A 27,784-nucleotide genomic window follows, 5' to 3' on the forward strand; every position below is an offset into this window, starting at 1 on the left:
TATTCCTATTGGTGGTTCACTGTATCTTTTTATCTTGTCTAGTGGCAGAAATAATGTTCCTGGCATTGGGGCCTCTGCTTCTCTTCGGTGTTTAATCACCCACAAAAGCAATTTATTGCCCTGTATACTCCTCTACTATGAACATTAGCCATTAAATATACCTTTGACTTCCTTAATCATAAAAGCTATCAGCTCATGAAATCTCAGAACTCATCATCTGGGCTGCCAATAAATCCTCCATTCCCAGAGCCCTGGAAAAAGGTATTTAAAATACTTTTCGTTAATGACAAACAAGGCGGGGAGAGCCGTAGAGGAACAGCCAAGTTGTTTCTCACTTACATAGACAGTACGGTAAGGAACACCAAAGAAGAAGACGGGAATGGCTAGCTTAATCTCAGATGAGCTTCCATCGTCCACTTTAGGGGTCTTGGTGTCATTCTGCCAAAATGGATACATGAGCTCTCTGGGCTGAACTGTCAAGAGAGAGGGTGGTTAGGTAGACAGCAGATCCCCCCTCCATTAGGCAAGCTGCTTCCTTCCCATCCACTAGAGCCACCTTCTTCCAGTAAGTTACAAATGGCACAGACATCAGGTGGGCTTTTTATTTATCCTAAACCTCAGCTGGACACAGTGCGTGATCTTCTGCCTCCGGAAAGAGGAGCATGGAAGTGATGATGTTTCTCCTTAAGAGAAATCACTTCCTGCTTCATTCTATATTTTCATACATTTAGGAGACAGCAATGGTTATCATTGGCTGGAATGTTGTGAAATTGACCCTGCCTGGAGCTCTCAGAGCACTGAGAGGGGCCTCTGGGTCTGGCAGGGCTTAGCCGGCTTGATCCTTGATCAGAAGGCAGAGTACAGAGAATTGTGGCCGGTGGCTCTGAAATTCTCTCCTAGCTCCAGAATTCTACTATCAAGGCTTTTCCTGAAAGGTGTCCCCTTCTTCCCACTGCACAATTGGAGAAGACAGCAGATCCCAGAGGAAACAGACAATAGTTGGATCTGGGACAAGGGTGGGAGGAGAGGGTTTGTAGTAAGTGGCCCGTGAATGACCTTGATTGAGCTCCAGCCCTGTGAGAAGGCTCCCTGCCCGGCTCCTGTTTACAAAGCCAGACACAGGATACTCTGGGGCACAGGAGGTTGGGCTTCTGTGAGTTCTTTGGAGAGGAGGCTGGGGGATCTGACTTATCACCCTGGTCAAAGGTGAGAGTCATCACGCAGACACATACACCTCACCTCCTGCAACCCTGTCACCACCTCTCCTGGCAACTTGGCTTATTTCTCAAATTTCTCATCCAAACTCTTGCAAAGGGTGGCCCAGTTCATAGAAATTAGACAGCTTCTCTAGGGTCTTCATTACCAACGATCAGGTCCAAAGGCTTGTGTGAACTAATCTACATTTGGGATTACATTACATTAATTGATTACATTCCACTAATACTTTTTCTCTGCCTGGATGGAAATAGAGCAATAGGACACCATCTTTTCCTCCAAGTTCTAAAACTGTGTGTTAGTTTCCAGGGACAGCAGTGCATCCATTTGGGGCTTCTGCTGACAGTTCATGGGGTACCTGATTGCCACAATCCAGAGGCTGACACCCCATCCTCAGGTTGGGTGGAGGGGGGCCCTCCTTGGAAAAGTCTCTGCTCTGTGTTGATAGAGTCGATAGGCTAAAGAGCAATTGGCCAATGGTTGCCCTGCTCCTCTGGGAGTCTTTTCGTGAGCAGACAGCAGTTCACGGAAGAGAGAGACAGAGTGACCAGAAAGCCACTCAGCAAGGCCAGGTACCAGCTTCTCTCCTCCTGAAGAAGGGAATTCTAGGATGTCTGCCTGGAGGAAGAGCGCCTCTGTTGCCAAGGATTAATATAAGAGGAAAGCGGGGAAAAGGAGTCTGGTCTTTAGTGAACACCAGCCCGCAGAAGTTGCTGCAAAGCTAGCCAAAGGAAGGAGCTTTCAGAGGTGCTATAATTAATTTCATCACAGGAGCTCTCAGCCCACGTGCTTTATTTAGTGTCACAATCAGTAGACAAGAAAGGATTCTTTTCTAACAGTCATAATTACATAGACGTAACAAACTCCAAATTCCTAGAAGGGAGGAATTTTAAAAAAATTTCTTTGTGATCCTTATCACAGAATTCTATATAGGTACTTATTAATTTGAAGGGTAATGAGCTTTCTCAAATTAATAATAATAATAAATCAAATCTTGCTATGGATTTATCCTTCATGGGGAACTTTTTAGGAGTGACATCCAAGTGTAAATAAAGGCCTGATTCACGCTGAATTGTAATCATTTGAATGGAAAGAGTAATTTGTATTCAGGGCAGCACTGGCTGAGCTGCCAAGGAAATGGAAACTCCTCATCCCTCTTGGAGGAGACGGAAAACTATGGTCAGAGAGACTGTCTCTAACTTCTCTCTCTGCTCCAAAGGCAATGCAAATTTGCAAGAGTCCTTTCTTCATGAGTGATCCTAACTACTTCATGATTTTAGACAGGAAAAGAACGGACAATTAAAATTTTTCAATATAAGAATACAAAGATTCAGGATATCTAATATTGCAAGTACGTAGCAAATACTTGTTGAATGAAAAAAAAGATGTTTAATAAAAGATAAAAGAGAGTAGGTTTAAACTACAGTAATTTCCACTTTAAAGTCATTACCATTATAAAAATATGACTTGTTAACAGCATGGCTTATTGATAGCATCAGAGTTAATAAAAGAAAACTCCTTATTCGTGCTGATCTTAAGCAGGGAATTTACAGTAAACATAACTATGTTTCCAGGAGATTTTTTCCCCCAACAAATAAGACATACTTTCTTAATGCAGCAGTAGGTGAGGGGCAGAGGGACTCATTATTGTGGGGTTTCACACCATAGCCTGCCCGATATAGCTGCTTAAGTTTATCCAACCCTAGAAAAATGGTAGGGCTCCACACGCCTCATACACCTGTTCCCTCAGACTTGTGGTCATGTGTCCGTTCAACTAAACAAACAAAACCAAGACAGACGCTCTAGAATTTTAGTCAGGAACGTTTCAAATCAATATAAACTTTCCTACGTTTCTTGTTTAAAATTCAAAAACTGTAGAAAGAAATCCATGCAATCTTTTACCTACTCCAGGCAATGCTACATAGAGAAAAAAGAGAAATCACAGAGGGGAATAATTTTCTTATTTCACTTGCAGTTTTAGATTTTTGGCCATTGTAAATGGTCACTGAGACTCAAGTCACTGACATTAATGTCATTGAACTTTTCTGATTTTGGCTTAAATAAGTGTATTTTTTTTTTTTTTAAGTTTGTGCCACCAGTTCAATGCCTTCCTTGGAATCAGTCATCAGGGACAGGGTGCACATGCACCAACCCTATATACTTTTAATGAAAATAATTTGCGTTATCTTAAAGACCAACTCCATTTACATGGGGCAACCTGGTATAAGCAAATCGTGTTCCAAGTAAAATAAGAAAAAGTAGAGATGTAAGTGAACATCATTCAAAGTTAATATATTTTGCCCTTGACAAGAGAATTTAGTTTACATTTTTCTTGTTATAACAGTAGACACATGTACACCTGCCCTGACAATTATGGCTCCAACAAAAGCGTCTCTTTATAAATTCAAGAGAGTGCTAATCATGAGCTTTATGGAATTTTGTAGTACTCACCTTGGTGCCATACAAGTGCGAAGATGAAAGAGACCCAAATTCTAAGTAATGATGAATAATTCATCCTGGAATTTTAAAAAGAAAAAGAAAAAAATCCCCAGCTTGCCAGAGTAAACAGAACACCAGGTGCATTTGGTGGCAAATCCCAAGACACATCACAACCGTCATAGAGCATTCACATAAGAGCAGCAACAGTTCTGAGTTAAGCTGAAGTGCCCTGGATGCTGGCGGGGCCTCTTCAGTTCAATACTTTGTGGACAAATTAGATTCCCCAATGAGAAGCAGTTTGGAAGTGTAATGAATCACTTAAATTGTCAGGAAATTATATAGAATCAATGAGCAAACAACCAGTAAGGAAAGGCATCTCCGCTCCAGCTACTAGAGCCCTGAAAACCAGCACCTCACTCTAAAGATGCCTGGTGGGTCTCTAGAACAGACATCCATCCTCTGGGAGACCAGGCTATCTCCTTATCACAACAGCTTTCATTCAAGATCCAATAAAAGTCAGTTAAAGCACAGGTGGTCCTACAGGCAGGAGGATTTAGAGTTTGCTGCCCCTCCTCAAAGGCTGGCTCAGTGGTAAAGGGTCCACCTGCTAATGCAAGAGACGCCGCAGACTCGGGTTCAACCCCTGGGTTGGGAAGATCCCCTGGAGGAGAAAATGGCAACCCATTCCAGTATTCTTGCCTGGAAAATTCCATGGACAGAGGCGCCTGGAGAGCTACAGTCCATGGGGTTGCAAAGAACTGGACACAGCTAAGCGTGTACACGCATCCCTTTCTCTAAAGTATGGAGCCAGTCCATCATTTTGAAGTGCTGACCAGAGTCATGGGCAGTATAAGACTCTTGTCCACTGACCATCCAAATGTGAAATAAATAATAGATACATAACAAAAAAAGAATCATGTCAGGATGGCTCTTTGAAATTACGATAAAAATAGAATCCAGTACAAAAGCAAGTCATTAGTCGTAGCAAATTATTTAGAGAAAGAACATCACAGAAGTGAACTTGTTTTCATTTTAGTTACAATCCGTTGAACCAGTGGCTTTACCCTTGGACAGTCTGTGCCGCTCTGTAGAGCTAAAATGCAAGCTCCCAGTTATACATACACCTGGAACCGAAGCAAGTGCAGAGAAAACCCTGAAGCTTGCTCCCGGCAGCATTCTTAAAAATAAAAACCCTTCCCTTATTATTGGAAGCTATCACAATTCATCAGCCAAACTTCCAAGGAAAAATCAGTGAACCTCCTCTGTGAGTTTTATTGTAAATCTTCAGCTGTCAAGCACATGCATTGAAATCTCAAGCACACCATAAATATTCGTCAGTTTTGCTGAAAACGTGACTAAGACTTCAGCAGAGATCACACACAGTTTTTAGCAGAAGGAGATGTCAGGCAGGTTTAAGACTGAAGTCCTTAGGGAAAGAGTTCAGAGAGCAGGAAGGAGGATTCATTTAAATATTTGTATTTATGAAAAATGTCACTAACCTGTTCGGCAGGGACTGGAGGAATTGAGTCGGAAATATTAAGCCAAATCTTGGTAAACCCGGAAAAAATTAGGTAAAACAAGAATTTATGTCAGTTCTCCCCCACTTGCTGCCAATTATTTCTGATTCCTGAAATGATGTCTGAATCCCCTTCTCTTAAAACCAAAAATTCAGTTAGTCCTCTGCTAGAGTCAGGTAAGTGTTGAGTTGCAATCAAGTTTTTTTTCCTATTGATTAAGGAAAAGTAAATCTAAAGATCAGTTTCAGGATTGCGTAGAGAGGTTCTTTTCCTGAAAAACTAGACCTTTTTCTGCGCCCCCCCCCACTCCCACCCCTTAAAAAAAAAGTAGATTCAGATGGAAATGCCAGTTACTTAGAGCTGAAACCTTGGTCCTTTCTGATCAGAATCACTTTGCACTGAAAACACAAAAGAAACTACCCCCTTCTACCTTTGTACCCAAAAAAAGAGAACTGTATAATGTTACAGAATTAGCATCCACCAGCATGATTTTAAAACTACAAACAAAGCTGCTGCCTCCAACATTTAAAAGAAGCTGGTTCACTACTAAAGGCTTTTTTTGTCTCTCTGGTTTTGAACAATTGCCACTGATAGACTCTACTCTGTATTTTCACAGGTATGCATGAAGTATTTAAAGAAATGCTCTCAAAATTTTCTAGGTTTTATTCCTGCTACTTTGATTCACCCCAGGGCAGAGGATTAGGCCAGGGAATAGGTAAGCAGCGTGAGGCATGATCTTTCACAAGGGAAAAATCAAAGGCTCTGAAAACCTCCAGAGATGCCTAGTGAGGGTCCTCGGAGGGTGTCGGGGAGATAGAACCCCTCCTGATGAAATTTTGTTCTAGGTATTTAAACATCATGAACAAGGCTGAAACCATTTCCAGTTCTGTCGATGCAGAATGAGAAACATTGGCTAAGGCAGAAATGAAGTTTATTATCCAAAATTATTAAAGTGAGACTTGTTTTTTTAAAAAAGGAAATCATTTGAATGTAGCAGGGAAAAACTCTCTGTAAATTAATAGGAATTTAAAATTGCTCCAAATTTATCTCTGACCAGACATTTAAATGCCAACTGTGTCAAAAGACATAACTCCAGTTTTCAGTACGTTGTCCTAAAATGGACAAGAGATTTGGGGAACTGATTTTTCAGTCTAAATCAGTCAATATATATTTTTTCCAATATCCTGTGGTAATTCAGTAGGGTTTTTACCCTACTCTCCATATATAATTACTTTCAGATGTGTCAAATGTCTATCTAGCTTTCTCCAAAAGGCACATATTTATAGAACAGAAAGTCTGACTTTGGGGGTGTCTCTTCCCAGTAAAATTAACTCAAATCCAAGACTCACCTTGAAAAGCATTTTCCTTGCCCAGTCTTTATTAAGGTGTTAGTCCTGCAGTCAATCTAAATGTCATGAAGCAAAATAGTTGATTCTACGTTAGCAACTCCTAGTGGCATAACTGTTTTGGTCTTCTCTCTTCGTGCACTCAGGGGCATTTGTGTTTAGCCTTTTGATCCATATTAAATGCTTCGTCCTTCTTGAGGCAGGACCGCTCCTGGGTTTAACCAGATACAGAAGATGGCAGTATGCATGGCTCAGAGTGGCTGGCTCTGGGTGTGAGCAAGTCAGGTGCCTGAGAGCAGACGGGGCTGATATATCACTGGTTGGGCTGGAGAGCCAGTCAGTGAGTGTGTATTTCAAGTGTACACTCAGTGGTCACAGAAGGGGAAAAAAATGACAAAAATCTCTTTTTACGCCTGTCGGCAGGGGGACTTATTTTGTTGAAGGGGTGAAGTGAGCCAAGATTCAACAAGATTTAGACCTAAGGTGGTGTGGGCGTGGCTTGGAGCCAGTAACCCAAGACACTTTGTTTTTTACAAAGAAGGCATAGATGGATGCTGCTTTTTAAGCAGGAGGAAAGACAGTTCAAACAAAACACAAAACAAAACATCTAATTTCCTAAAAACAGAGTCAGCCCTATATGCTGACTGTTTTTGTTTCGTTTTCTTAAGTTTCTTACACCTTTTGTGAAAGAAAATGGTGCAGTGAGAAGTGTGGCAGGCTGCAAGCCTCGAGCTGTGAGCTCCTTCAGCCTCAGCCTCACTGCTGGGGCTGCGGGACACCCTGCCAGTGACTGGGCCACGTGGTAGGGCGACGGCCTCATCACTTTGCACCCAAAGCAGGACTCTTCTAATGGGCAATTTTGCTCGAGAGAACCTAGGTGAGGTGACAGACAATATCAAGTCTTCAACTGAGGCAGCTCTATTATGCCGAAATCAGGGTCTAATTGGGAAAACCCTGTACTTGCGTACACAACTTTATGTATTAGGATTTTATATATAAATAACTGGGCTTCCCTGGTGGCTCAGATGGTAAAGAATCTGCCTGCAGTACGGGAGACCTAGGTTCAATCCTTGGGTCAGGAACATCCTCTGTAGAAGGGAATGGCTTCCCACTCCAGTATTTTTGCCTGGAAAATTCCATGGACAGAGGAGCCTGGTGGTCTAGTGTCCATGGGATCCCAAAGAGTCAGACATGACTGAGAAACAAGAATTCATATACATCTATCCATCCATATATATATCACACACATATACATATATGTACATATATGTACACACATGTACACATATGTATACACACACACACACAGGTTGAAATGCCCAAATTACTGGGACAGATGGCAGAAGAAGGAATTAAAAGTCTCAGAAGAACGAACGTGTTGGACGTCCACAGGCATAGAATTCCAGGTAAAATAGCATCTGACTAGAGAACCTACTTTATGAGAAAAGGGATGTGACAGTGTGCGCCCAAAATTACAGCAGGAGCCACAGGTTGGAGCAGCGCCCCAAGAGGAGGACCCACGGGTCCAGGTACCAAGGTGCGGAAGCAGGAGTAGCCCCACTTGTGACCACTCCCAAGGATTCTTGGCTCCCAACGCCTCATCTCTAGGTTGCGCGGAGCTTGACATCCTGGTTCCCAAGAGGGCATACTCTCACCAGAAGACAGGACAAGAGTCCTGCTGAACTGCAAGCTGTGGCTGCGATGCTGTCTGGGTATTCTGGGTTCCCTGTGACAGACACTAGCAGGAGAGATGAGCCATCATCCCATCAGGAATCCCTGACTTTGATGAGCAGGAGGAGGTGGGGCTGCTGTTGAATGACAGGTCCAAGGGGTAAGGTGTGTGGAACTCAGGTGATACCTTATGGCAGCTCTGGATACTCCCTTAGCTGCTTGTGACTGTGATGGACAAGCACAGCAACCTAAGCCTGAGCAGCATATGGGTACCAGGGATTCAGACTCCTCAGGAATTAGAGTTTGGGAGAAACCACAAGGGAAACCACTGAGACCTGCAGAGGGGATAGAATGGATGGTGGAAGAGGGAGGTGATGGGTTCTGGTCATGGGCCGGAAACCCACTGCAGGGGCCAGAGTTCACTCCTCTGATCTCCTCTCTCTGAGGTTCCCCTCAGGAAGAGAAGTCCACCAGAGCCCTGGGAGAGCTGGCCCTGACCATGGAAGGAGAACTGCACCTACACACGGCATGGGGTGGACCATGGTCTGTACAGATGTGCACCACTCAGATCCACCTTACAGAAAAGGATGCTCTGAAGCCACAGAGTGTGGTTAGCTGACAGCTTCCAATGGCTGGCTCCTCTGGTGTCTGCATCCGTGCTCAAGCTCAGGTTATGTTCTGGTGTTCCTCCATCCATGACTGAGAAAAGCTTTGGTATAAAGGACCTGGGTGAGACTCATAGGCACTCTTTGCTCCAGAGCATCGTATCGGGCTTGGAGACCGTGTCAGGTCCACGGCACAGTGTGATGCCCTCTGCTGCTGCATGCTTCTTTCCCACTTTTCCTTCATGGGTGTAATTCCCCAAGAAGCCTTCTGCACTCCTCCCTGCACTTTAGCATCTGCTTCCCAGACAGCTGAATCTGTGACACTGATGCCTTGGATAAATCTACCAGCCCTCTGCAACTGATCATTCTGCAGTCTCCATATGCCATGGAGATTCCACATATTTCTGCAGTGCATTTGTTTCTACTACTTATCCATCGATGGATTAATGTTCAGCCTCCTAGATCTAGCTTGACAAAGTGATTACGTCTAAGGTTATTCGTTTATACGGTTGGGTCGGGTCTTAGTTGTGGCACGTGGGCTTAGTTGCTCCTTGGCATGTGGGAATCTTAGTTCCCTGACCAGGGATTGAACCTGCATCCCCCGCATTACAAGGCAGAGTCTTAACCACTGGACCAGCAGGGAAGTCTCTTCAACTAATGTTCTGCTTAACGTTCTCCCTGAAAATGGTGGTTAGTCACAGCAGAGTCCTTGAAACGGAGGAGCTGATTCATGAGCAATTATGCTCGTGACAACCTCCTAGATAGTAGAGACGTTCACAATGGAAAGTTCTCAAGAGCGCCGCACCTTGAAGTTTGTTTCTCTTACTGTCTTGGAATCTTTGTTCTTATACACCTGGGTTAACTTTCATAAAATTGGTTCTCATGCAGTCTGTTAGTTTTTCCACCTTAAGAGCAAAACGTTTTAAAACCTGTCATATTTCTAAAATTTTTCATATTTAGTAGTATCATGGTAATCATTTTGTAACAGTAAGCTGGAAGCATCAGGAGTTTAAATTGTAGCACAGATGCTCTAGAACCTGTCTTTTTAAAGAATTAATATTATTTACCTCCAAGTAATTTTCTTTTTTTGGTGGGAAGTTTTTTGGTGGCTTAGCAGCAAATAATCCATCTGCCAAGCAGGAGACTTGTATTCGATCCCTGGGTCAGGAAGATCCCCGGGAGAAGTAAATGCAACTCATTCCAGTATTCTTGCCTGGGCAATCCCATGGACAAAGGAGCCTGGCAGGCTACAGTCTCTGGGGTTGCAAAACAGTCGGACACCATTTAGTGACTAAACAATAACATTTTTCTTTTTGTGCTGATCTTAGTCTAGACACTGAACTCTTAATTATGAGAAAAAAGGCACTGACTCTTGGAAGATCACATGGAATGACATTAATGTTTATTAGCTAACTAGCAAGACTTTCTAGATCTAAGATCTCAATAATAAAAGATGTTCAGCTCTGAAACTTAAACAAGGACTCAGATATTTTCTGAAAATAACTCTAGAATTTATCTCTAGGCAAGGGGTTTGTAATATCTAATTCTAAGTAGACCAACATAACCAAGAAAACCCCCACAACCAGTCAGTCTAGCACATTAGCAATAAAGTTGCAAAGGGATTGGGGGAAGACACTTTGTATTCCCTATTCACCAAGTAGTTCTTCTTAGAATTTCACTGGTTGGAAAGAAGCAGTTCTGATTAAAGCTTACTGCAGACAATAAACGGAGGGTTTTAGGGCTATTTGTCTATCACTTTTCAAGGGCACTCGGCTGAAACAAATGCTGGCACATTGTTAAGGATGAATAGTACATATACCATCTCCAGTAGAAGTGAAATCTCACTCACCAGTGATTTAACAATTGCAGATTCCAAGGAAAGATAGCTCCTAAGACAGACAATTTGTATGGCTCATGCAAATCCTTTGTGTGTTGAATTCAAGTGGCTAGATCTGCGTGCCTAATTGGGAAGAATCCCATCTTGATTGCCCTAACCAGGAATTACTATCAAGCCCAAGATCAGTAAAATCGTTGACTTTGCAGGATGTGACAAGCAATAAAATCAGAAGAAAAAAAAATGTTCTTTTATGTAACTCCAGTGGAGAACAATTTGGTGACATCCACCAAAAGTACTCTGGGGGTTTCCCTCGTAGCTCAGTCGTTAAAGAGTCTGACTGCAATGCAAGAGACCTGGGTTTGATCCCTGGGTCGGGAAGATCTCCTGGAGAAGGAAATGGCAACCCACTCCAGTATCCTGGCCTGGAGAATTCCATGGGCTCTACAGTCCACGGGGTCACAAAGAGTTGGATAGACTGAGCAACTTTCACTTTTTCACTTTCTGACCTTTGATTTAGCAATCCCACTTCTGGGAATGTATTCTAGTTTTATTTCGAACATGTAAAAGAATGTATCCTTTTTACTGCAGCAAACTGAAAAAAGTAGAAAAGAGAGAGAGGGAGGGAGGGAGATTGGGAGAGTAAAGAAAGACTGAAATGTCTATCAATAAGGTATTGATCAGGGACTTCCTTAGCGGTCCAGTAGTTAGTTAAGACTTAGTGCTTCCAAAGCAAGGGGTGAGGGTTCGATCTCTGGTTGGGGAACTGAGGTCCCGCATGCTACATGGCACACTCAAAAATTGTAAAAATAAGGTGTGGTCAAATAAATTATAAATCACATCTAAAATAGAATACTGTATGTGTTCTATGCTCAGTCACTCTGTCCTTTCCGACTCTTTGCGACTCCATGGACTGCAGCCCACCAGGCTCCTCTGTTCATGGGATTTTTCAGGGAAGAAGACTGGAGTGGGTTGATGATATACTATAAACAAAGCACAAGGTCATTTTGTATATGGTGTTACAGAGAGATTTCTAAGGTAGATTTTAAGTGAAAAAAAAAACAAGGTGCATGATGGTATATGCTAACTTTGCTGGATAAAAAGGGATCAATAGAATTTACATTCTCATTTGACATTATTTGTGTTAACTCTGCAAAGACACATAAGAAACTAATAAAAGATGGAGAACGGGGTTAGAGTGGCATTTTCCAATGTATGCTTTCTTTGTATTGTTTGACTTTTGAATCGTGAATGTTTTCTATTTAAAAATGAAATATAAATGACTTTTAACAGATGTATTTTTGTAAACATTGAAATATACACCAAACAAAATTTTAACACAAGCAAAGCTATTCATGATGTCCTAGTTGTATTCTCTAATAGTGGAATAAAGCTTATATCTGCTCTCAAATGTATCAGGTAGTTCAGAAAAATTTTTTTCCTCTTTAGCCTATATTCTTTAATGTCTGCCTCCTCTGATTCTCATTCTTATTTATTTAACACCTTAGTTGTGTTACTTATAGTGACTTAAGAAGCATTCAAGGATGAAGAGTCTGTGAAAGACTTGGTAAACTGAAATTGTGTTGCAATTTTGGGGCATATTTAGATCTCACAGATCATAATAAACTGCCTCCTCTACTTTGTAAAAAATATTTATATTCCTCACAAGGCTTTGTCTTTAATTTTAGAGAGGAACAACAGCAGTGACAGCCTCTTCCTTTACCGTAACAAAACATCTGATACAAACTCCATCAGATTACTGTTTCTCCCCTTCCCCCCACACCCACAAACATCAAGTTTAAGTTCCTTTGAACACAGATGTCTCCTTAATAAAAGTCAAAGTCAAAACTGAGTGACTTGTTTCACCTTGGGCTGTTCACTGAAGCAGTTTTAAGGCTCTAGAATGTCCTCAGCTTGAAAAGCAAATTATCAGTGTCCAGCATCATATTGTGGGTTCATTTATCCTTGTCAATAGCACCCATGACGAGCGTTCACTGTGGCTCCTCCCAGAAGAGCAAAAGAGGCCAACAGGGACATGCCAATCACAGGGTCACAATTCTGCAAGGGGCGTGAGGACAAGCTCCAATTTGGATTTAGAGCCACCAGCCACATCAGTGATTTTTTATATAGAGCAACTCAATTTAGTAAATGAATATTGAGGGCTATCTCATTTTAGTGTGTTAGTGAAACATAAAGATTAACAATAACGGTGTGTGTGTGTGTGTAGGGTTACGAAGGAGAACTTCAGTAGCAAGTACTGTAGTACAGCTGTCAACTGCAGCCAAATCTCTGGGGTTTGAATCCTGGCTCTAGTGTCATTTATCTACGGTGTAACTTTTGGCAAGTTACTCAGCCTCTCTGTGCCTCATGATTAAGAAGATGGAGATAAATAATAGTGCTGAACCATAGGGATGTCATCAACACCAAAAGGCTTTAACACAGGTAGAGCACCTAGTTTGGGCCCTGGTTGATAAGAAGTGCTCATTGTTAGTGTTTAGAAGAAATATGAGGATGAAAATTATAAGCCTGGATCCCTGGCACTGATTAACATAACCAAGAACTCTCTCTGCTTTTGTCTCATCTTCCTCTTGGATTTGGAGAAGGCAATGGCACCCCACTCCAGTACTCTTGCCTGGAAAATCCCATGGATGCAGGAGCCTGGTAGGCTGCAGTCCATGGGGTTGCAAAGAGTTGGACATGACTGAAGCGACTTAGCAGCAGCAGCAGCCTCTTGGATTATGAGTTTGTTACTCCTCTCTTGATATATGTGCCTTAAAATAGAACACAAACTGCGCAGGGGCCTAAATTACATTGAAGAAGAGCATAAGATGTTCACGTATATTATACTCATAGGTCTAGGCAAATACATGTATTTAAATACTTCAATAGATTAAAAAAAAAACCCTAAACATTTTTAGGGTTATTCTCAAATTTTTGAAGGATACAGAAATTCATTATACTTTAAGGAGATATAATATGGTATGTTATCCCCTTCATGTATTAACTCAATTCCTAAATCTCAAGTTACATTCAAAACTTAACATTAGATGAAATTATGTTAATATTTATCATGACCTATGTTTTTAAAGGCTAGCTGGCTAAATTTGAATCCTGAATTCTAAGTTGGAGAACACAGATAACTTCTTTTCCAGAGAAGAGTTGGAAAGACAAACAGGACTTCAAAGGTTAACCTTCTTGTTTTACATGCATTCTAACAACTGTTAGAAGTTACAGTGCTGTTCAGTCCAGTGGGGTAATGGGCGTCTTGACATGTATCTCCCATGTAAGAACTCGGAGAAGCTCATAATAAATACTAGTTAAATAGAACTTAGCTCAGAGGTTAAAACTACAATTTTTTGAAATTTGAGGTAGAAATAATCTTAAACAGATCATGATACTTCTGCATTTCTGAACAACTGAGAAAAAATTTAATAGATACTGTCTTCTAAATATAGTAAAGTATACATAGTACTTGGACTTCAATTCTTGGAACAAGGCTCATTCATAACAGATCACTGAGAAATTATTGATAAGCAGATATAGTTCAGTGCCCAAACTCTAATTCTTATACAAAATTATTTTCAAAGGAAAGAAGTGTCCTTTGGAACACTGTCACAAAAGCTTAATTCATCTAAATGAGATTCTTATTCAAAAAGGGGGATGCCAAATATCTCAAAGATGGGTTTTTATTTATTTATTTTTTGGGTTTTTATTTTTAAAAGAACATGTTAGAAGTATAAAACTTTGCTAACAAAAAAGTAATATTTCCTATGAATTCTTTGTTTTGCAACTTTAATCTCTAATTTTGACAACAGACTAATTAAATTTCTTAAGCTGATCAGATTCTTACCAACTTAGGCCCAGTTCCCCAGAGGACTCAACCAGAGCACTATCATCGACTTTTTGATATATAAAAATAAATGTACTTTGACGACACAACTCCAGGGGAAAAAAAAATCAGAACACAAAGAGAAAGTGGACTTGGATTTTTAATTTTTTTAAAGATTATCTCTCTATATATATATTAATAAAAAGTGCAAAGAATAGACCTTCATGTTTAAATTATATTCTAAAATAAAATATATATATTTCCATTAACTGCAGGAGACAACTGGCAAGTAAAGAGCCTGAGAGAGTCCAGTCCCTCTCCATCACTACAGTGGATACATATTCGAAGGAAGCACCTATGAAAAATAGAGTGTTCACAACACACCTGGTAACACAGAGAGCTTCTGGGTGTTCTTGGAAGCAGTTGGTTTGCATTTGCAATCCAACATGAAATGAGGGGAAAAGTCAAATTCATCAATGGAAAGGACATTGCTTAGAACAATCTATTATTCTGTATTCTGTTTTATTTGCCCTGGAGCCTAGCACCTCGCATGGAGCAAGCCACCCTCAACACATGGGCTCCTAAAAGCTGTCACCTGCTGCCTCAAATGGTGACAAGTTACTGGTGTAACAAGTCGTCCCTGTTCATAACACTGCTGATTTAGCAACATAGCTGAAACATTTGGTTGAACTGAACTTTCCTTTCTTTTTAAGGAAACAAACTTAAAACATAGCATCATAACATTTGGCTCTGTTACATACAGCTCCTGTTTTGGGCTTATTTTCACCAAAAGGTCTTAAAGGAACAAGGGTTACATAATATCTGCTTTCTTAGGTATTTACAGTCACTCTGGCAATAGGTTACAGAAACAATAGAAACTTTCAATAAGAAAAAAAGATACATGACTCTGGACTTTTTTTTTTTTAACGCAATGTGGGATATTTCAACAATTCAAATTCAAAAATTTATTTCCACTGTGGTTTCAGCAGCTCCATGCCCACATGAAAAGGATGCCTCAGTTTTGACTTGGTTTTCTTTTATTACCTTTTTCATAACTGAAAAGAATTTCTATTTTAGAAAAGGCATGTTCTATACACTGTGTCTGTAGCAACATTATCTGTAATACTGGCTATGACAGAACTTTGCTTCATAAATGTCAATGATATGCTCTCGCTGAATCTGGATGAAGTTAACATTGAAACACAGATAAGCTACAATCAATTATGCATAACTTGTTGACTCAGAAATCCATGGTCTCTCTTCTCCTTCTTTTTGGCCTGTTATAAAAATAATTTTGGTTACAAGTGTCTACACAGCACCAATTTTATTTCAAGAGCAGCATCTTTACTCAGCTACCCAAATAAGTCTACATGTATGCATGCTCAAACAGCTTTTCTCATTTACTTCTGTTCTGTAACTCTAAAAGAGTGATAATTGCATTAGATCTTGTCTCAATCAAAAATCATTTAGCAATTATTAGAACCATCAATTACTATGTCCCCCAAATACCCACGGCCATTGAGTTAAATGAGAAGTTCCCTTGACATGCAACTGTGTAATTGGAGAATTACGCCTGCAGCTGATGGGCACTGTGTTCTGTAACAGCAGAAGGAACAAGTCTCTAATAGTAAAAAAGCATTTTCATAAAACTTTGTCATATATAAAATATCTTATTAATTGTTACTATTTCACTGATGATTAAAGCGTAACACAGGTGTTCGCTCTGCTTTTTGCTGTGAGACAGTCGTGGGTCATACAACCTTAAAAAATAAGAGCTCATCTGTTTCCCAGGCTGACAAAAGCGATGGGCTCATTACACTGTTTCTCTCTCATACTCATTTGCACTCACACGCACGTACACAAAGCACCCACAGTTTTAATCGTCATGACACTGTTGCCACACTTTTTCCCACCTCCAAAAATCTGTCAGGAAAATGTGATTGCAAAATAATTATTCTTGTCTATACCCCACCTGGATCTCCATTGTTCATTTTTATGATTTTGAAAGATAAAGTTTGCAGCAGCAGGAGAGCTGGCCTCATTCATCTTCCTAAACCCTTTGGTTTCCACCTTCAACATTACGGTGAATGTAGATTTGACCCAGCAAGCCTGGGTCAAAGGCTTTACAGATACTGAACCTGAAGTGCATTAAAGAGAATAAACACCTGCTATTGTGGCCTAGGATGACTGAAAAAGTAGCAATAATAAACACAACTTTGTATCTGAGAAGGGTTTTACAAGAGTCATCTAAACATTTCGTGAGAATCTAAGAGTTTGTAGAAGCGATGGAATCGTGTAACAAAGGTCAAAAGGTCAAATGCAATCAGATAACAATTACATTCTTTGAAAAATACTTCATGTGCACACTTTCTGCCCCAGTGGCACTAAGTCCTTTTCAAGTCTCCCATCGGTAAACATGGTGGATCCAGAAAAACATATATCAAAGAAAGAGACCACACTGATTAACAAGAGAACAGAAGAACAAGCCAAAAGAGGTCAGAGCAGGTAAGGACTACCTTTTAAAGAGAAGTGCTTTAAATATGATTGTGCAAAAAACATAACTTGGAGGCAAATCTGAAGTTTTGACACTTATACTTTACTCAGAGATTAGTCAGAGCTGTTCTCCTGTAGGGGCAACTAAGTTGAAACATAAAAGGAATTGTTTAATTATGACATCACAAAATCCCAGGGAAGAACTGGGAATCAAAGATCCCGTTGATGAAAATTTCCCACTTCTAATGCAAGGTGCGAGAGCAAAGACTTCAAATGATGCCAGGCAGGGAAGTCACGATACACTTTCTCCCATATCCCCTCTACGTTGACTCCCTCACACATACTACCAAGAGTTTATTAGGTAACTCTTAGCTCTCCTGGCATGTATATCCACTGCACTATTGAATTCTTCATAAAGTCAGGCCTCCATTCCCAATAAAGTAATGAAAAAGATAGATATGAAAAAAATACATTCAAAAAGCAAAAAGCAAAGCACTCTGGGATTTGACCTATTTCATGCCAGTAACGGGTGATCTACTAGGGGAGGAACATTAAGACCGGGAAAGTCACACACACAGAGCTGACTGCTCGTGCCTGCGCTTCCAGCAGCCGGTGTCCCCTCACGGACTCTTCTTCCAGACCCTAAGAGAACTAAAGGTTCCAACTGAGTACCTGAGATCAGAATCAGGTTGAGAAACGCTTGAAACATGTGAAATTATTTCAAAATGGAGAAATGAAGGAAAAAACTTACCCAGGTTGAGAAATGAGAAGTTAGGTATGGACAGAATAAAACTATTGGGCAAATGTGCAGACACAAGTCAAAAGGAAAATCTGAACACAAGAAGAAAAGGAGAGAAGGAGGGGAAAGTGGAGGAACTGAGAGAGACATGCTGGCCCTTCCTGGAAAGACTCCTTATCTCCTGATTTAAGCGCAAGATGCCCTCCTGGGGGGACGCACTGCTCACACCAGCATCACAAGTGTACCTAAGTGGTCATGACGACCAAGCGGCAGACAGATCTCCGTGAGCACAGCTAGACGTCAGCATTGCCCAGGCATCTCTCATGAGGGTGGGCACAGGGACTGGGGATGTGGCCAATTCTGGTGGCAGAGCCCAAGGAATCAGCGGTAGAAAGTACCAAAAGCAGCCCCGTAACCCATTTTAGAGGGAAATATACAAAACCCCCCAAAACCTAAACAAAACAAAACTAAACAAAACAACCTTCTCCCTCCTGAAGAAAACCTCATGGAACAAATGCCCTGCAAGTCCTAATGTGTGTGTTCTCACAAGGCTGGCAGAGGTTATTTTGTCTTGGATTCCACAAAAATTTTGTCTCCATCCCTAATGCCAAAAGAATGCAAGGCTCGAGAGCTGTACTTCATTTCCTCTGGGCCAAAGGGCGCTTCATGGTCAAAATAGTAGAGAAGCATGCTGCTTGTGGGTAACTGAACTAGAGTTTTTAATTGTTTCTTTAGTTCTGCAACTGTTTGGTCCAGACGAATGCTCATCTCTTCCACCTGGTCATTAAAGTGGACTTCTACTTTCGCACTGCTCTGGGGTCTCAGGTCCACTTCTGCCAAAGGCTCCAACTTCCCATATTTTGTGATGAGTTCATGATACCTAGAAGGGAAAAAAAAAGCAAAACAGTGATAGCCTAAGCCAGCAGCGCAAGAACTACTGGCTTCTTCAGAACTGCAGGTAAACTACTGCTATTCTCAACATCTTTCTAATATCCTAGTCTAATATTATATCTGCTTACCTGCCTACCTATCTACTGTGACTATGTGGAATCTGTGATCTGATATGGTTGTCTCCTTGAAATTTCAGTAAAACCCCATCCTTGCAGAGAGGGGGTTTCTTCTAAAGATGGCTATCATCCTGCTGCTAATAATTATGGAAGAATACGCTTAGAGAGGAGAGGAGAACCTAAAAAGGTAGACACTACAAAGGTTACAGACAGAAATCCAGTCACTGTGTAGAACCCACTTGCTTGGGCATCATCATCAAGGTGTGTAGATATCTAAGCCCATGTTTTTTGGTAATAGCTAGAAAGATGGACATAGACCAGCAGTTTCTGACCCTAGAGAAGCCATAACTTACAAACAAAAACACTGTTGTAAAAAATAGTTGTATATTAGCTATTAACACTGATTTTTCAGTGATGCTTTGTTTGAATGGTCCTGCCTAGCCTAGCTGACTGTAATATAAGGAGTTTGTGGAAGAATCAAGAATATATTCCTGTAAAAAAGTGGTAAATAAGGTCCGACTAGTCAAGGCTATGGTTTTTCCTGTGGTCATGTATGGATGTGAGAGTTGGACTGTGAAGAAGGCTGGCACTGAAGAATTGATGCTTTTGAACTGTGGTGTTGGAGAAGACTCTTGAGAGTCCCTTGGACTGCAAGGAGATCCAACCAGTCCATTCTGAAGGAGATCAACCCTGGGATTTCTTTGGAAGGAATGATGCTAAAGCTGAAACTCCAGTACTTTGGCCACCTCATGCGAAAAGTTGACTCATTGGAAAAGACTCTGATGCTGGGAGGGATTGGGGGCAGGAGGAGAAGGGGACGACTGAGGATGAGATGGCTGGATGGCATCACGGACTCAATGGACGTTGAGTGTGAGTGAACTCCGGGAGATGGTGATGGACAGGGAGGCCTGGCGTGCTGTGATTCATGGGGTCGCAAAGAGTCGGACACGACTGAGCGACTGAACTGAACTGAACTGAACTGAGGGATACAAGTTCCCTGATCAAGGCAAAGATACTAGGAGAAAAGTGAATTATGCAGGTGAGACCAGGGCCTAAGAGGACAAGTTTCCCATGTGGAAAATCTTGTCTCATCTGCCAGCTTTGGAGAATGTAGGTTTGATCTCCCTGCGGAAGCTGAGCAGTTTTCTACAAACCAGAGAGGGGGAAAGCGCTGAAAAAGATCTGATATTAGCTTTATTATAACCAAGATATACTGAGGTTAATTCTGGATCAGAACACAGTGGTCATAAGCTTGCTACTCCCCAACGTTCTCCACCCTACTTTGGCTTTAACTCAGTTAAATCAGTGTTGTAACTAGGTTGGTAGAACACTGAAGCTGCAGTAAGACCTCTGTGGTCAGGGATGGAGGCAGTCATTGCCATGAAGCGGGGGACCAGGTAAAATAGCACCGGCCTTGGAGTCAGAAGAGCTGATGTCAGAGTCTTGACTTGTAATTTGTTGTGTGACTTACCAACTCATTCAATCCCTTCGTATCTCAGATTCCTCACTAGTAAAACTGGGATAACAAGTCTGTTCTTCCTACCTTATATGACGGTTGTGAGGCTCATACAAAATAACAGATGAGTAAGAACTTGGCCACCTCATGTGAAGAGCTGACTCACTGGAAAAGACCCTGATGCTGGGAGGGACTGGGAGCAGGAGGAGAAGGGGATGACAGAGGATGAGATGGCTGGATGGCGTCACCGACTCTATGGACATGAGTGTGAGTGAACTCCGGGAGTTGGTGATGGACAGGGAGGCCTGGCATGCTGTGATTCATGGGGTCGCAAAGAGTTGGATACGACTGAGTGACTGAACTGAACTGAAGAACTTGTAAATTCTAAGTCCATACACAAAGAAGTATTAAGACTCCATTCCTGCTGTCTAGGACTTGTATTATTAAAACACACATACCCTTTAAAAAATATATGACTAAAATCTACTTAGGAAGGACTTCTCTGAAAAGATGGTGTTATGGTGAAACACATTACAGAAATTTCTCCTACGTCTTGGACCCCAAATAATACTTTTTAAGGGTAAAATATTACCAGCAGCAACTCATACAGAAAAAGAGGGAACAGTCTCATTGAAATAGCCTTTTAAAAGGAACCAAAAGCTTTGTGCAATGTGGTTTTGTTAATAAGCAGGGATCCTAATTCAACCCCTAGAAGACATTATGGAGAAAGAAGGTAAGGAAACAAAATCCTTACCAAGGTCAGTACCTTTAGTGCACTGACCAGCACTTTTAAATCTAGAGCAAATGGGGCTGAAGGAGAATGGAGTCAGCTAGGAGGAAGACTAAGGACATCCCTCAGGGGTCAGAAGGTGCCACTCCCCACTGCCAGTATGTCAGGATCTCAGCAAGGAGAAACAAAACAAAACAAAACCGTCCACAGAAACAAAACACAAAACCACCAGGACTTGAAGTTTTCCAAGGCTCCAAGTTACAAAGGCAAAATGACTCAAAGTCCAAGGGTATCTTTCTGTTACCCAGTCTCCTAGCGTATTACAACTTCAAGTAAGTAAAACTAGGTTATGATAATTTAACAAAATCTTGGGAAAGATAGCAGAACCCAGGGGTCAAATAAAAGCTGAACCCAGTTCTACAGATGTTTTCCCTTCAGACTACAGGAAAGTAGATAGAATTGTAACACCCCAGACTCTCAGACTCTGTCCAGGAGGGAAAAGAGAAACAGTGGTGAGGGGTCAGGAGTCTACTTAGACCATGTTTCAGTAAAGACATGGTCCAGAGAGAGGGACTCACTTTTAAGCATAAGCAAGAAGATAAGACAAAGAGGCAACTAAGCACATACCACACAGCAAAAGGAATAAAAGAGAGAAACACATAAATAAAAGGCAGAGGAGAACTCGATCTCAAAGAAAACATCTCAATGAAATGAAAATGCCCCACAGATACTCTAAAGTGCAGAAATTAATAAGTGCATTAATATCATAAAATGGGAGCTCAAAGATAAAGGATAAGCAGCAGAATGGGATGAAAAGCGAGATTTCAGCACCAGTGAAAGAGACTGAGCAAAATAACACATTTCCTACCAAATAAATAAATTAGAAAGCATGACCCAGGAATATTATACCTCACCAAGTTGTTTTTTTTTTTTCTCCCCAGAAATAAGCTTAACAAGCAAACTTAGGGAATACAGCACCCTCGAGTCTTTCTGAAAAAGAAAAACACTAGTCAACAATGAGATTAAAGAACTAGCGGTAAACCCTGAATCTATTTAAATATAAAACTAAAACTTAATATTATAGCTATATAATTCTATACGTATTTATACTTGACATTATAGTCAACTGAATTTATCTCAAGCATAAACATATTTGTACACAAAATTATGGCCCATGTGCAGAAATTAGCCTATTTGTTACAACTGGTCAAGTCTACCTACAAATTAAATGACCTATAAATTAGGACACTCTAAGGTCTTATAGTTTTCTCCTCGACAGGTCCAAAGATAATTCATTGTTGCTCCCCAACCTTCTTCTCTTCCAGTCTTTCTTATCTCAGTAAATGGCACCAGAAACTATCTAATCATCCCAGCCAGAAACCGAACAGTTGTCCGGATTCCTTCCTACCTCTCTTCTCCACTTCTCCCACTCATCAATTGCTGTGTCATACTAATTCTATTCCTAAATATTTCATGAGTCTATCTGCATCTCTTTGCCCACTTGTCTTGTAAATTCAAGACACTATCATTAATAACACAGATTGCCACAGCTTTCTTTGGATGCATAAGCTGGATGAGTCTCCTCAGTATTTGTTCCAACCTCATCCTAGAATGCATTTCTATACTGCAAAGATGAAAACTACATTTACCACCCTTCTTTTCAGGTGAGATTTAACTTTCATCAATCTCATTCAACAGCCCGGGGAGAGAGAGAGTGGCTCTAGCAGACGTGGGTGGGAACAGCTTGGTTAGAGGCTTCCTAATGATCAGACGGTGGTTCACATAGTGTGTTCCTGCAGTCAACTCTCTGGCAGCAGCTTGCTGGTCTCCAGGTCACAGCTAAGGGGGTGTGATCCACCCCAGGGACAGCAGCTTCCTGAGTCTCCCCTTTTCTGGTGCCAGTGGAGGAAGCAGTGCCCTTGGTGGCCTAGTTTTGCAGTACCCCTCTAGAGATAATCCTAGGGAGGCAGCCCTTCTTCAGATTCTATAACATCTTATTCCTTGTATCAAATCCCATTCTTCTTACAATAGCTCATGTGGCTCCTCTTACCTGAATCTCAAATGATATTCCTTTCAATGGTTTCCCAGGACCTTAGAGTGGCTCCCCAATTACTCTTGTCTATATTATAGCCAAAGTCATTGTTATAAAGCACAAAGTTGACCACAATATTCTTCTCTTAGAATCACATATGACGCAGAGAATAAAGTCTTAAGTCTTCAATATGATTAAGATGGGCAGACTTTTGTCTATCCCCAGTCACCTCCATTCCCTGGTGTTATTCTCAAGATTATATCATGCTATGTGGCATAGCTGATCCTAAAATAGGGAGATTAACTGGATGCTTATGTGCATGCTCGGTCGCTTCAGTCGTGTCTGACTCTTCGCAACCTTATGGACCATAGTCCACCACGCTCCTCTGTCCAAGGGATTCCCCAGGCAAGAATACTGGAGTGGGTTGCCATGCCTTCCTCCAGGGGAATCTTCCCAACCCAGGGACTGAACCCACGTCTCTTATGTCTCATGCACTGGCAGGCGGATTCTTTACTACTAGTGCCACCTGGGAAGCCCATTAACTGGGTGGGGCCTAATCTAATCATATGAGCCCCTAAAAGCAGAGAGACTTCTCCAGCTAACAATAGAAGAGGAAGTGAGGGAGATTCCAAGCATGAGAAGGACCTGATATGAGACTGCTGGCTTGAAGATGAAGAGAGGCACATGGAAAGCTTGAGAAGAGACAGAATTAAGCGGCCATCCTGAACAAGCCTGAAAGGAGACGCTTCTCCAGAACCTCCAATAAGGGACACAACCCTGTTGACTGACTCCTTGATTTTGGCCTTGTGAGACCCTAAGCAGAGAACTCAGTTAAGCCATCCTGTGCTCACACTTAACCGTTAACATAATAAGCAGATATTGTTTTAAGCCGCTAAGTTTATAGCAATTAGTTATAGCAGCAATAGAAAACTAATACTTTGATTGTAAAAGTGCCTTCATGATTTCATTCCCATGTAACTTTTCAAACTTATTTTGTGTCGTCAATATAACCACATCCTACACCTATTTCCCACTTATTTAATCTTAAAATCAAGGTTTATTTATTGATTTTGAGGTAACGTCAGCAGAGTTTTGTAAATGGATGAAAGCCTGGATATGGACTATAACAAATACTGACTCTTTATGCTATAAAAATAAAGAAAAAATATCAAAGCTGTGATTCATGATAACTCACTACATACACAGAATATGTACCCCTAAAAGTTACATAAGTGAAAATCATGATTTCAAGATAATATGTTTATCCCCAAATATCTTTATTTTGGATTATTGTTAAGCAAGGCAAATCAGTAGATAGAAAAAATCATGATTTTACAAAATGCCCAGTAAATTTTAGAAACCAATTTCTTAGTCCACCAGCTTAGTATTTTATTCATTATTCAAAAGTTCATCTAAACAATGTCTAAACAATACCTGCATATTCTGTATTATCTGAGCTTTTCTTAGCATCATCAGCCCCAAAGCTATAGCCATAAGAGGTAAACGGCTTTTCTCTTTTCAAAGCTGTATGATTTCTGATGATTAAGTAATCTTCAAAATGAATGATCTCAATTTATAGTCTACCAATCAGTACTGCTATCTGGCTATTAAAAAGCATTTAATATTTGTAAGCCTTATTTCTGAAGTGGGCAAAATGCTATCAGCCTACCTTGGAAGATACTACTGACAAGGATATACTGTAATAAGCAAATGCTAAAATGTAATATATACTGTGTTTGTGTTCAGTAGTTCTGAATACCATTCCCCCATGACCTTCCAACAGAAAATGACCAATCACAGGAGAAACAAAATCTACTACACACAGCATAAAGGCCAGCATGACCACATGGGTAACTGAAAATGATAAATGGAAACCAAATGCTAGCCACAACCTTGTGAAGAACACTACCCACAGACAAACTGGCATTGTGCTTTTTTCCTCCTCCTTATTAAATAAAAACACCCACAGAGAGAAAAGCTTCTTTCAACTTTAAGAGTCTTTGAATGGTGAGGAGTTAGAAATTAGTTACTTGTAAAGTGGGTTGTGGGTGGCACTAACAAAGGGGGGACTGGAGAATGAAGCCACGCTTCGTGGAGCTGGGGTGGGCACTGCACTCCCAGCGCACATAAACCAGCCTTCATACATGAGGCTGCTGGTCCACGGCACACCAGCCTAATGCGACAGACACATGAGCGTATTTTAGTAGCATGATGGTCAGGCGGGGAGAGGTGTGTCCCTTTCTCCTTACTGCCTATTTTCACTCTTGATTCCTAAGATAGCTAGGAGCATTTCCTCAATTACAATTCAGTCACTGGTCTATGAAGCTAGAATAAAGACCTGACACACTACTTGAAAAGGACTGTAGGTTTCCACCATAAATCTTAGTGAGGGTCAATTTATGAAAAAACCTAATCCCCAAAGATGAACAGAGACAAAGGTTACCTTGCAGTCTTATAAACCATCCTAAGCAATATGAACATAACATTTTATATAATTTTTAGGAACACGGAAGACTAAAGGAGGCCTAGAAGCAAAGGTTTTAAGCTGGCAGAAAGCTCCCACATTTGGACCTCATGTCTCCAAATCCATAAAAGCAGCAGCTCACAATCTCAAGGAGCACCCTAGAGAAAAACGATGAGTCTTACATAAAATGCAAGTGCATTACCACAACGGCATTATGGGTATCCCAGAAGTGTTCCATCTCTCCCTTAAAACTATCTGGAGGTGTGCTCACAGGGGCCTATACAGCAGTGTTAAGCTAACAAATCTCCTACTCTATTGAGTCTCAAAAGCAAACTCATATTGAATCAACTAGAGTATTTATTCTAAATAAAGCTATTTTACTTCAAAATAAGGTCTTCCTTGTGGCTCAGCTGGTAAAAAATCCACCTGCAGTGCAGGAGATCTGGGTTTGATCCCTGGGTTGGGAAGATCTCCTGGAGAAGGGAAAGCCTACGCACTCCAGTATTCTAGCCTAGAGAATTCCATAGACTGTATAGTCCATGGGATTGCAAAGAGTTGGACACGACTGAGTGACTTTCACTTTCACTTCAAAATAAATCCCTTGGACTGTAAGGAGATCAAACCAGTCCATCCTAAAGGAAATCAGTCCTGAATATTCACTGGACAGACTGATGCTGAAACTCCAATATTTTGGCTACCTGATGTGAAGAACTGACTCCTTAGAAGAGACCCTGATGCTGGGAAAGATTGAAGGCAGGAGGAGAAGGGGACAACAAAGGATGAGATGGTCGGATGGTATCACCGACTCGATGGACATGAGTTTGAGCAAGCTCCAGGAGTTGGTGATGGACAGGGAAGCCTGGCGTGCTGCAGTCCATGGGGGCACAAAGAGTCGGACTTGACTGAATGACTGAACTGAACTGAAATCCCTAACACAGACATCTCTCTCTTTAAGGAATGCAACAAACAAAACATGAAAAATCCCTTATGCTTCTCTTGAACAAAATCATTAAATGTAACTAGAAGAAAACTATTCACACAGTTTACTCTGTTTCCCAAGGTATTACAAAGGATTCAAAATCCATTTCAAACATCTGATTGCTGTCATTTAATCTCTCTTGTATGGTATGCTTTCTCTTTTTTTTGACATGGTATCATACCATGGCATGGAAGAAGAAATGGCAACCCACTCTGGTATTCTTGCTAGAAAAATGCCATGGACAGAGGAGCCTGGCAGGCTACAGTCTGTGGGGTCACACAGAGTCAGACACGACTGAGCACACACACACGCATGCATATCATGGCATATCAAGGAAGCTGCCATAGCAGTCTACAGCTGGGATTTTGCGCTCTACTTAAACAGTTTCCTCAAAGTCACCAACATCTTTTAAAACACATAAAACATCACATTTCAGAAGCAGAAAAGATCACAGAGATCATCTACTACATACTTAACAGATAAGCAATTGAATTGAGGGCCAGTTTGCTATGCAAGAATGAAAGGTAGAAAGTAGAATTTGGGTCTTATTCTCAGACCATCATTCTTTCTCAGTTATCACCATCTTGATGGTTCGCTGCAATAATGAATACTGTTCTAGAAATTCTCTTCTCCTTTTACATTACATTACAGTCTCTTTTTACAGGTTTTCCTTTTATCATCTATACTTGAGTAGTACTCAAAATTCACTCCCAGATTCTCATCCCTTTTCAGTCTATGGTGTTCCACCATGGAGCTCATTCTTTCACTTAAATGAAGCCACAGATGCTTCCCACTTGTCCTCCTCAAGCTTCTGTATTTCACCTACATCCAGAATTACTTATTCTCATCATTCACACAGAGCAAAGTATCTGGAACTGAACTTAGTATTTTTCATATAGTTTTCCATAAAGACTTAGAATTTTGTTTCAATTCACTATTTCTTAAATTCAAGTACTGTCAACATTGCCTAGTAAATGGACAGACATCTAGTCATATAATAGAATACTATATAGCAGATAAGTAATTATTTGATATATACTTATCAATATGATTAAAACCCTGAACAAAATGGCTCCATAAATTCACATTTTAACATATTTCTGCTCCAAAAGCAGAATAAAATGGATAAAATGTGAAAGGGTTGAATTGAAAGAACACATGGCCCAGTCTCAAAAATAAGAGACATCTCCATGGACCAGAAACTGAACAGAAATACAAAGCACACAACTGAAACTATAGGACCACTGGACTCCAAGTTCAGAGCAGGTAGTAGCAGTCAGAAGTTAAGTTCCTGTTAAGCAAAGGTGGTGAAAAGTACCCCACAGGAGGTACAGGAACTCAAGCCAGGATCACTGCCTGAAGTATCAGTAGAGTTAGGGTAATGTGAGGTTGCACATGAAATAAGGAGGCAAAAAACTGCTGCAGGTC

General features: G+C 41.0%; 2 protein-coding genes across 4 annotated transcripts in view; both read right to left on the bottom strand.

The window, feature by feature from the left end:
• Window positions 1-3,730, bottom strand: part of TECTA (tectorin alpha) — an 81,283-nt gene extending 77,553 nt beyond the window's left edge. Inside the window, exons 1-2 of the mRNA XM_018059641.1 lie at window positions 3,667-3,730; window positions 340-473 (exon numbers count right to left, since the gene is read on the bottom strand). Coding sequence (XP_017915130.1) covers window positions 340-473; window positions 3,667-3,730 — 198 coding nt within the window. The remainder of the gene's footprint in view (window positions 1-339; window positions 474-3,666) is intronic.
• Window positions 14,601-27,784, bottom strand: part of TBCEL (tubulin folding cofactor E like) — a 72,390-nt gene continuing 59,206 nt past the window's right edge. For all 3 annotated transcript variants that reach the window (XM_018059642.1, XM_018059643.1, XM_005689558.3), the window contains exon 8: window positions 14,601-18,568. In XM_018059642.1, coding sequence (XP_017915131.1) covers window positions 18,250-18,568 — 319 coding nt within the window. In that variant the 3' untranslated portion in view covers window positions 14,601-18,249. The remainder of the gene's footprint in view (window positions 18,569-27,784) is intronic.

The sequence above is a fragment of the Capra hircus genome, chromosome 15 (genome assembly GCF_001704415.2).
Source record: "Capra hircus breed San Clemente chromosome 15, ASM170441v1, whole genome shotgun sequence".
NCBI classification, from domain to species: domain Eukaryota; kingdom Metazoa; phylum Chordata; class Mammalia; order Artiodactyla; family Bovidae; genus Capra; species Capra hircus.